The sequence below is a fragment of the Rhincodon typus genome, chromosome 13, assembly GCF_021869965.1.
Source record: "Rhincodon typus isolate 14 chromosome 13, sRhiTyp1.1, whole genome shotgun sequence".
Lineage (NCBI taxonomy): Eukaryota > Metazoa > Chordata > Chondrichthyes > Orectolobiformes > Rhincodontidae > Rhincodon > Rhincodon typus.
This window is the reverse complement of record NC_063344.1, coordinates 62031147-62046138: the sequence shown is the minus strand read 5'-3', so window position 1 is coordinate 62046138 and position 14992 is coordinate 62031147. Positions and strand designations below refer to the sequence as shown.

Genomic DNA, 14992 nt, shown 5'->3' with positions numbered 1-14992 from the left:
ATACAGAACCTCTGCCCTAAGATGGTCATTGATCAATGGCACATTGCCGTTTTAGGGGATCAACTGATCACAACTGTCCTCCTGATCACGAGGACAGCACCAATTTTCCAGTGTGCTTGTTCATAGCAGCAATTCCTCCATTCGTTCGGAATGCAGGTGCCCTCCCTTTGATCTCAGGAAAGAGGAAAAGTAAACGACAGGGTAGGACTCATAAAGTGTTGGGGAGAAACAGGAAAAGAAAAAGAGAGACGAAAAGAAAGTGAAGTATCAGAGAAAATCATCGTCATAAAAACAACAGAAACTTGCAGGGTAAATGTGAGTATACATCTTGTGTAATATCGCTGTAGTGTGGCACAGGTACTGGCACAGGCATAATGCCCTGAACGATACCCGCACTGTACTTGGTTATTCTGCTCATAAAGGTGAGGTTGCATTGTCTGAGAACTGATCTTAAGTATGGAACAATAAATATATGATAAAATATAAATAGGACAGCAGAACTTCAAAATAAAGAAGTGCCCACCAACAAGCCATATCCATTTACAAAGACCAACTACTCCTAGCCACTCTTTCAATTCCCTCACCCTTAATCCATCTAACCATTACTAATTACTATTTACATTGACTGTTTGATTGTCCTTCCCTTGTAACTTATTCCACAACTCGATCAGCTTGTAGATCATAGGGTTCCTCAGGGAAAATCTTTGTTCCTGTGGTTTGAGCCGTACACCACAGAAAAACAATTTACTTGGATTAGTTTTGCTAATCCAGAGACCCAGGTAATGTTCTGGGCACCTGGGTTCCAATGCTGCCATGGCAGATGGTGGAATTTGAATTCAAAAAATATATGGAATTAACAATCTAATGATGACCGTGAATCCATTGTCAATTGTTGGAAAAACCCATCTGGTTCACTAATGTCCTTTAGGGAAGGAAATCTGCCACCCTCACCTGGTCTGGCCTACATGTGACTCCAGACCCACAGCAATGTGGTTGACTCTTACCTGCCCTCTGGGCAATTAGGGATGTGCAATAAATGCTGCTTAGCCAGCGTCCCGTGAATGAATAAAGAAAAAAAAATTCACTGAGGTTCAGTCTTTTTCACTGGGTAGTTCATTCAGATTGATATGGCAGTCACACATTCACACACACACAGCATGCTCCTCAGTCAAGCCTTTCCCTTACCTTTCTCCGTTGCTCTTCTTCATCCCTGAGTCGTGCCTGTAGTTTTCGTACCATCACTTGCCGTTTCCACTCCGGGATGGGACATCCCTTCTCATCATGAGTGGGCACCAGCAAATCAACATCGGTGCTGGCAACCTCATTCACAGGGAGTGATGCTAATCCATTCTCTTTTGGCTTCTGTTCGGACGTTCGGCTTTCGCTCTGTGCAAGAGGAAATTACAATAAAAACACTTTAAGAAATTTAGGATCGGGAGTGGGGGGTTGGATTGATTCCATCAATTTCCGCACGCTTAACCCTCGATCCCCTTATTGATCAAGAATTTACCTATCTCTGCCCTAAATATACATAAGGTCTTTCTGCCCAACCTCCTCTGAGGCAAGGAGTTCCAAAGGCTGCCAACACTCTGAAAGAAGAAATTCCTTATCTCGGTCTTATACTATAGACCTGGGAGTTTGGTATCAGTGGTGGGTAATTTGTTAGCGGGGATTCTGAGAGATAGCATTTACATGCATTTGGAGAGGCAAGGAATGATTAGGGATAGACAGCATGGCTCTGTGCTTGGAAACTCGTGTCTCACAAACATGATAGAGTTTTTGAGGATGTAACCAAAAGGATTGATGTAGACAGGGTAGCAGATGTTGTCTACATGGACTTTAGTAAAGCCTGTGACAAGGTTCCACATGGTAGACTAATTAGTAAAGTTAAATCACATGGGATTTAGGGTGAGCTTGCCAACTGAATACAAAAATGGCTTGACAGTAGGAGACAGAGAGCGATGTTGGTGGGTTGCTTTTCAGACTGGAGGCCTGTCACCAGCAGTGTTCCACAGGGATCAGTGCTGCGTCCACTTTTGTTTGTCATTTACGGAAACAGTTTGGATGAGAATTTAGGAGGCCTGGTTAGTAAGTTTGTACTGACACCAAAATTGGTGGTATAGTCAACAGTAAGGAAGGTTATCTAAAGATTACAAAGGGATCTTGATCAGGGGCCAATGGGCTGATGAGTAGGCAGATGGAATTTAATTTGAATTAATGAGAGATGCTGCGTTTTGGTAAAACAAACAAGGGCACGACTTATACAGTTGACAGTTAGGGTCCTGTGTACTGTTGTTGAACAGAGAGACCTAGGGGTTCAGGTACATAGTTCTTTGCAAGTTGCATCACAGTTAGAAAGGGTGGTTAAGAAGGTGTTTAGCACACTTGCTTTCATTGCTCAGACCAGTGAGTGCAGGAGTTGGGACATCATGTTGAGGTTGTATCGAACATTGGTGAGGCCACTTTTGGAGTAGTGTGTACATTTCTGGTCACCCTGCTATAGGAAGGATATTATTAAATTGGAAACAGTTCAGAAAAAAATTTATCTTGTTGTTGCTGGGACTGGAGGGTTTAAGTTATAAGGAGAGGCTGGATAGGCTGGGACTTATTTCACTGAAGCTTGGGAGGTTGAGGAGTGATCTTTGATAGAGGTTTATAAAATCATGAGGGGCATAGATAAAGTGAATAGCAAAGGTCTTTTCCCTAGGATAGGGGAGTTCAAAACTAGGGGGCATATTTTTAAAGTGAGAGGAGAAAGATTTAAAAGGGACCTGAGGGGCAACGTTTCACACAGAGGGTGGTTTGTGTTTGGAATAGATCATAGAATCCCTACAGTGTAGAAACAGGCCCTTCGGCCCAACAAGTCCACACTGACCCTCTGACATCCCACCCAGACCCATCTCCCTATAACCCACCTAATCTACACACCCCTGAACAGGACAGGCAATTTAGCATGGCCAATCCACCTAGCCTGAACATCTTTGGACTATGGGAGGAAACTGGAGCACCCAGAGGAAACCCACGTAGACACAGGGAGAATGTGCAAACTCCACTCAGACAGTTGCCTGGGGGTGGAATCGAACCCGGGTTCCTGACGCTGTGAGGCAGCAGTGCTAATCACTGAGCCACTGTGCTGCCTGTGAGTAAAATCGCAAAACCATGAATAAAATTGCAAGATAACAAGATGTAGAGCTGGATGAACACAACAGGCCAAGCAGCATCAGAGGAGCAGGAAAGCTGACGTTTCGGGTCTAGACCCTTCTTCAGAAATGGGGGAGGGGAAGGGGATTCTGAAATAAATAGGGAGAGAGGGGGAGGCGGATAGAAGATGGATAGAGGAGAAGATAGGTGGAGAGGAGACAGACAGGTCAAAGAGGCGGGGGTGGAGCCAGTAAAGGTGAGTGTAGGTAGGGAGTTAGGGAGGAGATAGGTCAGTCCAGGGAGGACGGACAGGTCAAGGGGGCGGGATGAGGCTAGTAGGTAGGAGATGGGGGTGGCGCTTGAGGTGGGAGGAGGGGTTAGGTGGGAGGAAGGACAGGTTAGTGAAGTGGGGACCAGCTTTCCTGCTCCTCTGATGCTGCTTGGCCTGCTGTGTTCATCCAGCTCTACACCTTGTTATCTCAGATTCTCCAGCACCTGCAGTTCCTACTATCAGTAAAATTGCAAATGATGTTGTGTTCTTTGTGGTTGTATGTGAACTCCAGAACATGCTGCAATTACTTTTTTTTGCTGAACATTTGAATACATTGCACAGAAGGAGACAAGCTTTTATTAAACCTTAGGTCCGAGAGAGAAAAAATCTATAGAGTACTGAGGCACCATTTCAGACCATCTAAGACGCACTTCGTCATACAGCGTGGAACAGACCCTTCTGTCCAACTTGTTGATGTTGACCAGACATCCCAATCTGATCCAGACCCATTTCCCAACATTTGGCTCATAACTCTAAACCTTTCCTATTCATGTACCCATCCAGATGCCTTTTAAATGTTGTAATTGTACCTGCCTTCACTTCCTCTGGCAACTTGCTCCATCTCTGCACCACCCTCTGCATGTAAAAGTTACCCTTCAGGTCCTTTTTAAATCTTTTCCCTCTCATCCTAAACCTATACCCTCCAATTTTGGACTCCTTCATCCTAGGAAAAGACCTTGGCTATTTACCCTATCCCTGTCCCTCATGATTTATAAACCTCAATAAGGTCCCCCCTCAGCCTCTGATGCTCCAGGGAAAAAAGCCCAGGCTATTCAGCCTGTCCCTATAACACAAACCTCCAGTCTCAGCAATATCCTTGTAAATCTCTTCTGTACCTTCTCAAGTTTAACAACTTTCTTCCTGTAGGAGGGCAACCAGAATTGTATGCAGTATTTTAAAAGTGGCCTCACCAATGTCCTGTACAGCCACAACATGACTTCCCAACTCCTATACTCAATGCACTGACCAATGAAGGCAAGCGTACCAAGCACCTTCTTCATCACCCTGTCTACCTGTGACTGTAGTAATGAATTGCCAGAGGCAGTAGTAGATGCAGGCACAGTTACAACATTTAAAAGACATTTGGAAAGGCACATGAATAGGAATTCAGCGAGGTATAAGACCAACCGCAGGCAAGTGGCACTCACTTAGTTTGAGAAACTTGGTCAGCATGGATGAGTTGGACCAAAGAGTCTGTTTCTATGAAGTATGACTCTATAAATTGGCATCCCTTTATTCTGAGCCCTCTAATCCTAGACTCTCCCATGAGGGAAAATATTTAGTCTGGCAAGCTTTTTAAGAACAAGATCACATCTCATTCTTCTAAATTCCAGTGAATAGAGTCCCAACATGTTTAACATTTGCTCATAAGACAATCCCTGCATATCAGGGATCATCCTAGTGAACCTTCTCTGAACGCCTCTAATGAAATCATATCTTTCCTTAAGTAAGGGGACCAAAACAGCTCACTGTGCTCCAGATGTGCTCTCACCAGCTCCTTGTACAGTTGCATAAGACTTTCTTCCGCTTATACTCCAACCCCTTGAAATAAGGGCCAACATTCCCTTAGCCATCCTGATTCCCTGCTGCGCTTGTGTTTTAGCTTTCTGTGTTTCATACACAAGTATGCTCAAGACCTTTTCTGTTGCAGATTTCTGCAGTTTTCATCAGGTTAAAAAAGCAGTTCTCCCTCCATGCTAGAACAAGTGAAATTACTTTAAAAATTTAGGCATGGCATCCGGGTCAATCACCATGACACATACATTCACTCAAAACCTGATGGACTTGTGCCAAAATACTTGGTCTGTGTATATATATGTGTGTGTGTGTCTCCACGTGTGTATTGTAATAAATCACAATTTCACAAGATGTTGAATTGTTGAAATGACTTACTGTCTGAGCCACATTCTGACCAAAACCCGTAGGTTTTAATGTCTTTCCTAACTTGAGCTCGTCTATGAGGCTTGCATGGATGTTTTCGATGAGATGTCCTGTGTTGAAGGGTTTCCCACCTACAGAGAGAGTAAACAGAAAAAGTCTGGAGCTGAAGTAGGAATACAGTCTCCGCCTGGTTGCATATGAGGTCTCCTGTTAGCTTGGCCACAGGTAGTTGCAGCTTAGGCTGGGTTCAGGAGGCCTCACCTTAGCCTGGTTCTGGGAGAGCTGCCATCAATCTCACTGTGGGCAGCTTTACATTAGTCTGATTACAGAACGCCTCACACCAAAGGGAATCACAGAAGCCATTGAAAGACAGCGTGGACTACCTGCAGCAAAACAAATGATACTGAGTACTTTTTTAAAATTATGTACCAATACACCAGAACTCTCCTATTTGTTGTTTACTGTCAGAGCAGTTCGCAAGTGGATTTTGCCACAACACGATCCAATGCACAAAATAAAAACAAAGAACTGCGGATGCTGGAAATCTGAAACGAAAACAGAAATTGCTGGAGAAACTCAGCAGGTCTGGTACCATCTGTGAAATGAAAGCAGAGTTAACGTTTTGAGTCCAGTGACCCTTCTTCAGAACTGATATTAGCTTGGACAAGGTGGTATATATGCTGAAGACAGAGGGTGGTGTTTGGTTGAGGTGGGGAAGGTGGGAGAGAAGTGAGCAGATAGGCGGAGATAGGGCCCTGAGAGAGAGAACAGCAGCGAGGCGGATAAAGGGATGGATGATTGTATGTCAGGGAGAAAGAAAAGCCGCTAATAGGGACCATAAGTTGGTAAAATTGGGTCGGCTGTGTTGAAAGCAGCCTAGTGACATGTCTGCCAAACTGATAATCTCAAGATTAATCCTTATTTAGGTCATAAGGCAGGACAAGTCAAATCTGTTTTACACCTGCAAGTGTATTCAGGATAGGGTCAGGTATGGAAGCTGCAGGCTACCTGAGATCAACAGTGTATTGCATTGCAGCTTAGTGTCAGCTCAGTTGACTGCACAGCCGATTGTAATGCAGTGATGCCAATAGCATGGGTTCAATTCCCATATCTGGCTGAAGTTACCATGTAAGTCATGTTTTTTCAAGTTTATCTCTAACCTGAGGTGTGGTGACCCTCAGGTTAAATCACCACCAGTCTCTCTCCCTAATGAGAGAACCCAGTGGCCCTATGGGACTATGGCGACATTATCTTTCCCTTTACCTTAGATGAGCAGTGGAAGAATCTGAGTCAGACAGACAGAGACAAAAGGAGGTGAGCGCTGATCCTACTCACCACTTGGGTTCGGATGGTTCTGCCTTGGTAACTCAGGGGCTGCTGGTTTTGAGGGGAATGGTGGGGGCAGCTGCGGTGGAGATGTTTGAGCAGATGTGGGTTTCACCAGAATTGTATTCTGAAATGAAATCAGATGCAAAATGAGAGAGTTCACTTGTTAAGACAGCACAACCCCTCGGAGGACAAGGTCTGTAAGAGACAAAACTCTCTGTAAATCTCAGTGTTAACTACTCATCCATTAAGTTCAATCAATGATGGCATTGCCACTTCAAACAGTTTGAAAACAGTAAATTTGCAATGAATACTGACTACATTCACACACACACACACACACACGTTGGTATAGACATGTATGTACAGACAGACGCATACATATACAGATACAGACACACAAATACAGATATATACACACATACAGACACATATATAATGACACACTAACAGACACAGACACAGGCACATAAATAGACATGTATACAGATATAGACATATATATGGATACAAACTCATATACAGACATATATACAGATATAGACACAGATATACAGACACACACACACAGACAGACACATATATACAGACACACATACACATGCATACTGGTTTGTCTGTCCCCATACCCTTACGGTCTTGACCTTAGACCCTCTTAGTCCAGACTCAGGGAATGCTGTAAACTCAAGATAGCTCCTGATTAGAAGAGGACAGTAAATAAAAAATATGAATAAGAAATAAGAGTAGGCCACTCAGCCCTTCAATTCTGCTCCACCATTCAGTAAGGTCATGGTTGCTCTGATTCTCCAATTTTAACATCTCTACGTTCCTGCATAGCCCAAACATCAATCATGACGATGCTGATGATGTTGAGTTACAGAGATGACCTTTGGAAGATCTAGCTGGGAGCCCCCTCCCTACCTTGCCATGCTCCATTCCTTTCTGAACGTCACGTGACTCCCTGCTCCCCTCGTTGATGGATCTGTAGTAGTCACCACCGCTCTGCTGCCTCACAATGTTCTTTGTTTTTCGAAACGATTCGTGTCTCTGAACAGAAGCTGGAGGGTCAGCTGGTGCCGGCTGGAATTGAGGGAGAAATCAGAGCTCAACATTAACCTGCACCCAAACCATCAGCTAAAACTGTAACAGTAGTTAACAGTAACCAGGACAGGAGGGTGGCACACACTCAAAATAAACAACCACAACAGCCATTTATAATGTGCCAACAATATAGAAAAAAGTGCTGCGTGGAAGATAAAGATATTGTTCTCTCCTTCCCCCTTTTCCTGGAATATGACTTTACCTTTGGCACAGTTGGTTTGCATGTAAGATTTATATGTCTTTTTCTCTGGCACCCAATATATTTCTTTAGTGAGTTTTTTTTATATAGAATCCCTACAGTGTGGAAACAGGCCCTTTGGCCCAACAAGTCCACACTGACCTACAGAGCTTCCCAAGCAGTCCCATCACCCTATAACCCATCTAATCTACACATCCCAGAACCCTATGGCCAATCCACCTAGCCTGCACATCTTTGGGCTGTAGGAGGAAACCCACACAGACACAGGGAGAGTGTGCAAACTCCACACAGACAGTCACCCAAGGGCGGAATTGAACCCGGTTCCTTGGCAATGTGAGGCAGCAGTGCTAGCCACTGAACCACTGTGCTGCCCTATGAAGTGGGTATTTCTGAAAAGACCCATTGCATTGCCAATCCCTAATTGATTGGTTATAAGCTGCCTTCAAATTGGAGTTCTTAACAGCATGGAAAGAGGCCCTTTGGGCCATCACATCCTTGCTGTTCATTAAACATCCACCATCCAGGCTTCTATGCTAATGTGTTTCATGTGTTCATCTAGTTTTTAAAATGTTTTGACAGTTCCCATTTCTACCATCATTTTAGGCATTGCATTCGCTCTGGAAGAGGCTTGCTAGGCTATTTCAGAGGGCAGTCAAGAGTCAACTATATTGCCGTGAGCTTGGAGACTAGGTAAGTACAACAGATTTCCAACAGATTTCCTTACCCAATGGATATTAAGGTACACTTGCTATAGTTTCATGGTCACCATTACCTATACAACTGTTACAGACAGAATGTATGTAATCTCCTACACCCTTAATCAATATATTTTGAATAGAAAGAGGTGTGTCTTTTCCTATCCATATATTCCAATTAAGTAATTCAGCAACAAGCTTTTGTGAGGTTAAAAACTAAAGGATATCTGTGCTCACCCATTTATATCAAATCAAAGTACTGTCACACACTCAGTCACACACACACACCTACACTGACAAAGACTGGATACAAATAAAAACAGTGCACTTTCAGTCAATTCAATCTCTGATTTACGACTTCCACTCTCCTACATGGCAGCCCAATGGTTTCTTGAATGGACTGGATGCTTTAAGTTCAAGTAAGGATTTGTAAAGCAAATTGTGAGGCTCCTTGTAGTGGAATACCTAAGAGGTTCCTTTCAAATAAAATTTGAAATAGGAACAGGTTACATACTCTGGCTGCTTGATGACTCGCAGCTCATTTCAGGGTCTGGTTCTCAGACTGGGTGATGGCTGATGATTCTGATAAATGTGGTTGGTGCTGTGGAGATAGGCTGCTGTCCCTGAAACAGTTTCAATCACATGGCTCCTGTGTTAACATGTTTAAGGCCGACACCATCTGTTTTGGAAGTGAGAGACCTTCAAGATGCAATGGGAAGTTGACAGTATCGTTACGTTTTGATCTTCCCCTTTGGCCAGTGTGAGATATGGAAACAGGCAGTTTGGAATCTCTACAGTCTTTAAGTGTTGATCCAACTTTAAATAATGATATACCTGGATTTCACAGATGGCTGGGAGGTACTCTCATTGATATCTATTTTTATTTAGACATTCACCAGAGTACAGACTGTAGTCAAAAGTCACATAATTTGTGGCAGCCATCTTAAAAATTTGCTTGTGTCTAATTTTTACAAGTGTGGAATGAAAGTTCATAATAGGACATGCGTGTACTAGGCATGACACTAGCTTTTTATTGTAGATTTCAATTAAACTTGGGGTGGCTGAGGGAAGGGGAAATGTTACGCCTGTGGTGTTAAACATGGTGAGTAGAGTGACTAAATTAGGCATGCTGAGAAATCTTGATTTTCAGACTGTGGGCTGAGATGTGGGGTTGAAGCCAGAGGTGTATTTATGGCATCTCAAGCCTCATGCCAGCATGCTATTAATACTCATAGCATCTAAACCTTTTAAAATTACATCTTACCCTATGTAAGGTAAAGTCCAAATGTTTGTCCATATCAAGGTATTAACTGGTAGGGTCCTTACAGGACTTTGAGTTCACCTACAGTATTTCAATTACACTCACTAAACATAACCTCAGACAATGTCCTTTACCATGGACAGAAGGCAGGGCTAGCTGAAGCTACAAATTCGGCCATGTCTCACAGAGTGGAGTGTACCACGTTGGACACTAGCATGGATATTCAATAAAATGTGAACAAAAAGTCCAACATTGTTTCTCCTGCAATTAAGAAAATATGACTAGCTCCCCTATAATCACCAATGTATGTCAACTATGAGGAGCACCAATAAATTTAGCGCCCTGACTGTCTCAACAAATAATGGTGACACACATGAATAAAATGAAAACAATGCATTGTGAAATAATTACATGTGAAATTTAATTTTGAGTAACACCACTCTCACCTTTGTGTTTTTAAATTTATATTAATGGCAGTGGTGTTGGGTAGGAAAGTTGTGTCTACGAACAGTGCCTCTCTGACCAGGGGCCTCTTTTACAGTCCACCCATAGCTTCTGCGTTATCAATAGTCAAAACACTGAAACGCTTTCTCCATGTGATCTGGTCTCCCGTGTACACTACCAACACTTCAGGTTTTATTGTAATTACATTGGAAAGGGGATAAAGCATTTGAATCTTTGATTGTAAGATGTAGGAGCAGAAATAGTCCATTCAGCCCATCGAGTCTGCTCCACCATTCAATGAGAACATGGCTGACCTGATAATCCTCAATACCACTTTCTCGCCTTTTCTTACCTGTGATTCCTTTTCTGATTAAAAATCAGTCGATCTCAGCCTTGACTTTACTTAATGACCCAGTCTCAACAGCTCTTTGTGTTAAGAAGTCCATCAATTCACCACCCTCTGAGAGAAGAAGTTCCTTTGGATTTGTCTCGCTCTGAGGATTGTGGATGTTCCATCATGAAGCATAGTAAGGCTGGGATTGAGACCTTCTTTGGTCTCTCAGTGAATCCAGGGAGAGGGGATAGGGCAGAGAAATGAAGTTCAAGTAGAAGATCATCAATTGTTACACAGAATGGCAGAGCAGTTTTGAGCGGCCTGAAGAGAATGGAACTTAGGGTGAAAACTCTCTGATTTTTGGAATCATAATTAAGACAAAGGAAAATTCAATTCAATTTCATTTTATTGTCCATAAGGAAATCAATTTGAGGTATATTGTTTGTTTGTTAAAAAAATTATGTATAATTTTCATAGAATCCCCACAGTGTGGAAACAGGCCTTTCAACCCAACAAGTCCACACCAACTCTTCAAAGAGCATCCCACCCAGACTCACCTCCCTATCCTAGCCCTTGTATTTCCCACGGCTAATCCACCTATGGGCAATTTATCATGGCCAATCCACCTAACTTGCACATCTTTGGACTGCGGGAGGAAACCCACGCAGACACAGGGAGAATGTGCAAACTCCGCACAGCCAGTCACCCAAGGCTGGAATCAAACCCAGATCCCTGGTACTGTGAGGCCTCACTGCTAACTACTGAGAGACTGTGCTGGTGGCTATGGCTGGGGTTATTGGAAGTGAACATTTTAGTCTCAGCGCATCTCTGCTTGAGTTCCTCAGGTTAGTGTCCTAAGCGGAACTATCTGCGGTTGCTTCATGAATGATGTTCCCTCCATCATAACGTCACAAGTAGGGATGTTTGCTGTAGACTGTACAAAATTCAGCACGATTCACTGATACTGAAACAGTCCATGTCTAAATGCAACAACAGCTGGACAAGTTTAGGCTGACAAGTGGCAAATAACATTTTCACCAGGCAAGTGCAGGCTATGGCTATCTCAAACCAAAGAGAATCTGATCATCTTCCCCTTCACATTCAGTATTGTTACCATCACTGAATACCCACAATCAACACCACTGACCCGAAACTAAACTGGACTAGCCATGCAAATACTGTGGTTATGAGACAGGTTATAAGTGAGGGATCCCGTGATGAATAACTCACCTCCTGACTCCCCCAGAACTTGGCCAACATCTACAAGGCAGAGGCCAGGAGTGTAACAGAACAAAATGTTCCAATTGCATGGAGTGCAACTCCAATGACACTGAAGAAGCTTAACACGAGGGTAAAGGAGTGTACTTGACTACCACCTTCCCCCCCCCCCCGCCCACCCCACCTCAATCCCCCCACATGGTGGCAACAATGTGTGCTATCAAAAAGATGCATCGCAGGAACTCACCAATTCTACTTCGACAATACCTTCCAAATCCACAAGCTTTGTTGTATCGGGTAATTGTAAATCAGGTCTCCATACACTCCTGTCACACACAGTCTGTGGGTGGCATTAAGAAGATCTGCTCTAGCTTTTGGAGGGAACAGATGCATCTGTACCAGCACCCTTAGGTCTCATAATTAGCCCTAGCCAACTGTTGTTACACGTACTGCTATCATGCAGTGAATCTTGTTTTCTAAGAACAATGTTTCTTATGAAGATACTCTATGGAGGTCAATCCTCAGCCACTAATCAATAGATTGACCTAAGACAAATCAAAGACAAAGGGGCATTCCTGTTTGAGATCCACCTCAAATGACCTTTAGATTCACATACCTTGATGTATTTGTCACCTCTACCTGTATCGGATGTGATCAACTAACAAAATACTCCAATCTCGGGTACCAAGAAGGGCAAAAGGCAGCAGATACATCAGAATACCACCACCTGCAAGTTCAAGTCACTCACCACCATAAGTTGGAACTGTGTCTCTATTTCTTCACTGTCGCTGGTTCAGAAGGGTAGAAAGCACTTCCTGGCTGTACCTACCCAATGAACTGCAGTGACTCGAGATGACAGTTCCTGACCACCTTTTCAACGACAATATTAGGGATGGTCAATTAATGCTGGCCTAGCCAATGTTGTGGACTTGCGTGTTCAGGGCGTTCCTGAACCACACAATACTTGTCGGCTGTACAGTGCTCATCACCCACTCAGCTCTCGTCTGCTAAGCTGATGAATGGGCATGTGATAGATTATTTTTTGGAACCAGCCATTCACTAGTGTGAATCTCTCACAATGTACCTGTCTCTGAGAGTAATTAGGGGGAAGGCTCCCAGGATTTGCAGAGACAGGCTGCCCATATTACCTGAGCTGGCACTGATGTATATCCCTGCCACAGAGCTGCCAACAGTCTAACCCAGTTTCTGTTTCAGTACTCACGTTCTTAGACTGTGCACCGTTTGAGGCTCTTGCTTCAACAACTGTTGAATTCTCAGATGAAGTCAGTATCGATCAACTCACTGATAGGAAGTGTTAAACTGGCTGAATAAAACCTGAATCTTTTTCAAGTGAACAATCTCTGGGCATATTGCTCCGCACGCTACAGTGGCTGTTTGCAATCCCACATCCTGTGTGTTTTGGAGTGGTCTAAGTTACAAAGACTGTAATGCCCGTTTATGAAGCTGCAATTAGTAGTCACTCAATTATTTAAGGTAGGTTCAAGTGACAAATTAGATCATCAACCGCAAGCCAGTTAGGAGCAATTTATTAAAGCTATTGTGCTACGTTGCCATCTCCCCGCTTTGCATCACTGCTCTCTTCTTCTCTCATGTCACTCTGAGACAATGCAAGGGATTTTAAGTAAACTAGATTGCTTCCCACTTGAGTGATGGCCCCTGTTAACCTGTATAATCAAGCTGGTAACTGGCTGACTCCCATCTATGTGACTGAGCAACCAAAAACAACACAGGGACTCTCATGGCACAGTGGTAGTGCCCCTCCCCCTGGGCCAGGAGGCCTGGGTTCAAGTCCCATCAGCTCCAGATGTGTGTCATAACAGGTTGATCAGAAATATCCATAGAAGCAACATTCTGCTCTTGTGGTGCAGTGAAAATGTCCCTATCCCTGGACCAGGAATCCCAGGTTCAAATCCTACCAGAGGTGTGTAATACCACTTCTGAACAGGTTGATTAGGGAAAAACAGGTTAAATTAAAAAAAAATCAAAAACACCAACACCATCTGACCGCTAACCCAAAATGGTGGCTACACCTGCCACAGCCTTCTCTAGCAATGGCAGTGACATCAAGGCCTGGTCAATCAGATCACAACTGTCCATGTTGGACTTTAAAACTCTCTCACGTTATGGTATCAATGGTCGTGGCCAAGGCTGCTGAGTTCATGGCAAATAGAATTTAATCTACAAAAGCAACAAAATTCAATCCAGAAATCCCAGTTCGCCTTCCAATCTCTAATACTTCTGCACGTCTCCAATTCTGGCCCCTTGTGTATCCCCAAATTTAATGGCCCAAACTTCCAAGCCACAATACAGAAGAGCTTCCTCAGCACGGAGAGGTACACAAAGAGCAGTGGAGAGAATCAGCACATTCCCTTTATGACGGCTGTAGCTGCCGTATGTTATGCTCAAATGTCCAACATGAATGTAGGTGAGTGGGGAGTGGGTCAATGGGAAGGGTGGGTGAAGCTGGTGAGTTAAGTGGACTGGGTGAGTGAGGTAAGGGACAAAGGTAGGGAGGATGGTGAATGGGTGTATATCAGGGCCCAATAACCAGGGCCTGGTGCTCTAGGCATCCTGAAGTACCTGGGACATTGTAATCTGGGGACAGAGCTAAGAAGCAATTCTAGGGCCTGTACCTGGGTGAAGTGGTAAGTGGGTAAGTGGGTCACAGATTGAATTGGGAAGGTTTGTCAGATCAGAGACTGATTTAGGTGGAAGAGGGCATAGTGAGTGGTGATGTTGGGGCCGTGGTGGAATTCAGCATGGAATAACCCAGGATCTTTACACAAGGTTCTGGGGAGCAGGGGAATTTCCTATCAGAGGTTTAAATGTCCAGACAATTCCCACAGGGGTCAGTGCATCAGGAATTCTGAGAAGTTCCATAGCGCAGTTTGGTCTGGTTTCCAACAATTTGGAGATGGGAAGATCTGGATCTCTACACCAAGAGCAGCCATGTATTCCATTCCCAATTGGCTGATTCTTCTGGAATTCAATCCTGAAGCCTCCCAACCTTTCTTGCCTCCTTAAAACTAATCTCTTAAAC

The 14992-nt window shown here is 43.8% G+C and overlaps 1 protein-coding gene across 1 annotated transcript in view; it reads right to left on the bottom strand.

Moving 5' to 3' along the window:
- Positions 1-14992, bottom strand: part of espnlb (espin like b) — a 55286-nt gene that overhangs the window by 7395 nt on the left and 32899 nt on the right. The window contains exons 6-9 of the mRNA XM_048604632.1: positions 7601-7759; positions 6689-6806; positions 5366-5484; positions 1186-1386 (exon numbers count right to left, since the gene is read on the bottom strand). Coding sequence (XP_048460589.1) covers positions 1186-1386; positions 5366-5484; positions 6689-6806; positions 7601-7759 — 597 coding nt within the window. The remainder of the gene's footprint in view (positions 1-1185; positions 1387-5365; positions 5485-6688; positions 6807-7600; positions 7760-14992) is intronic.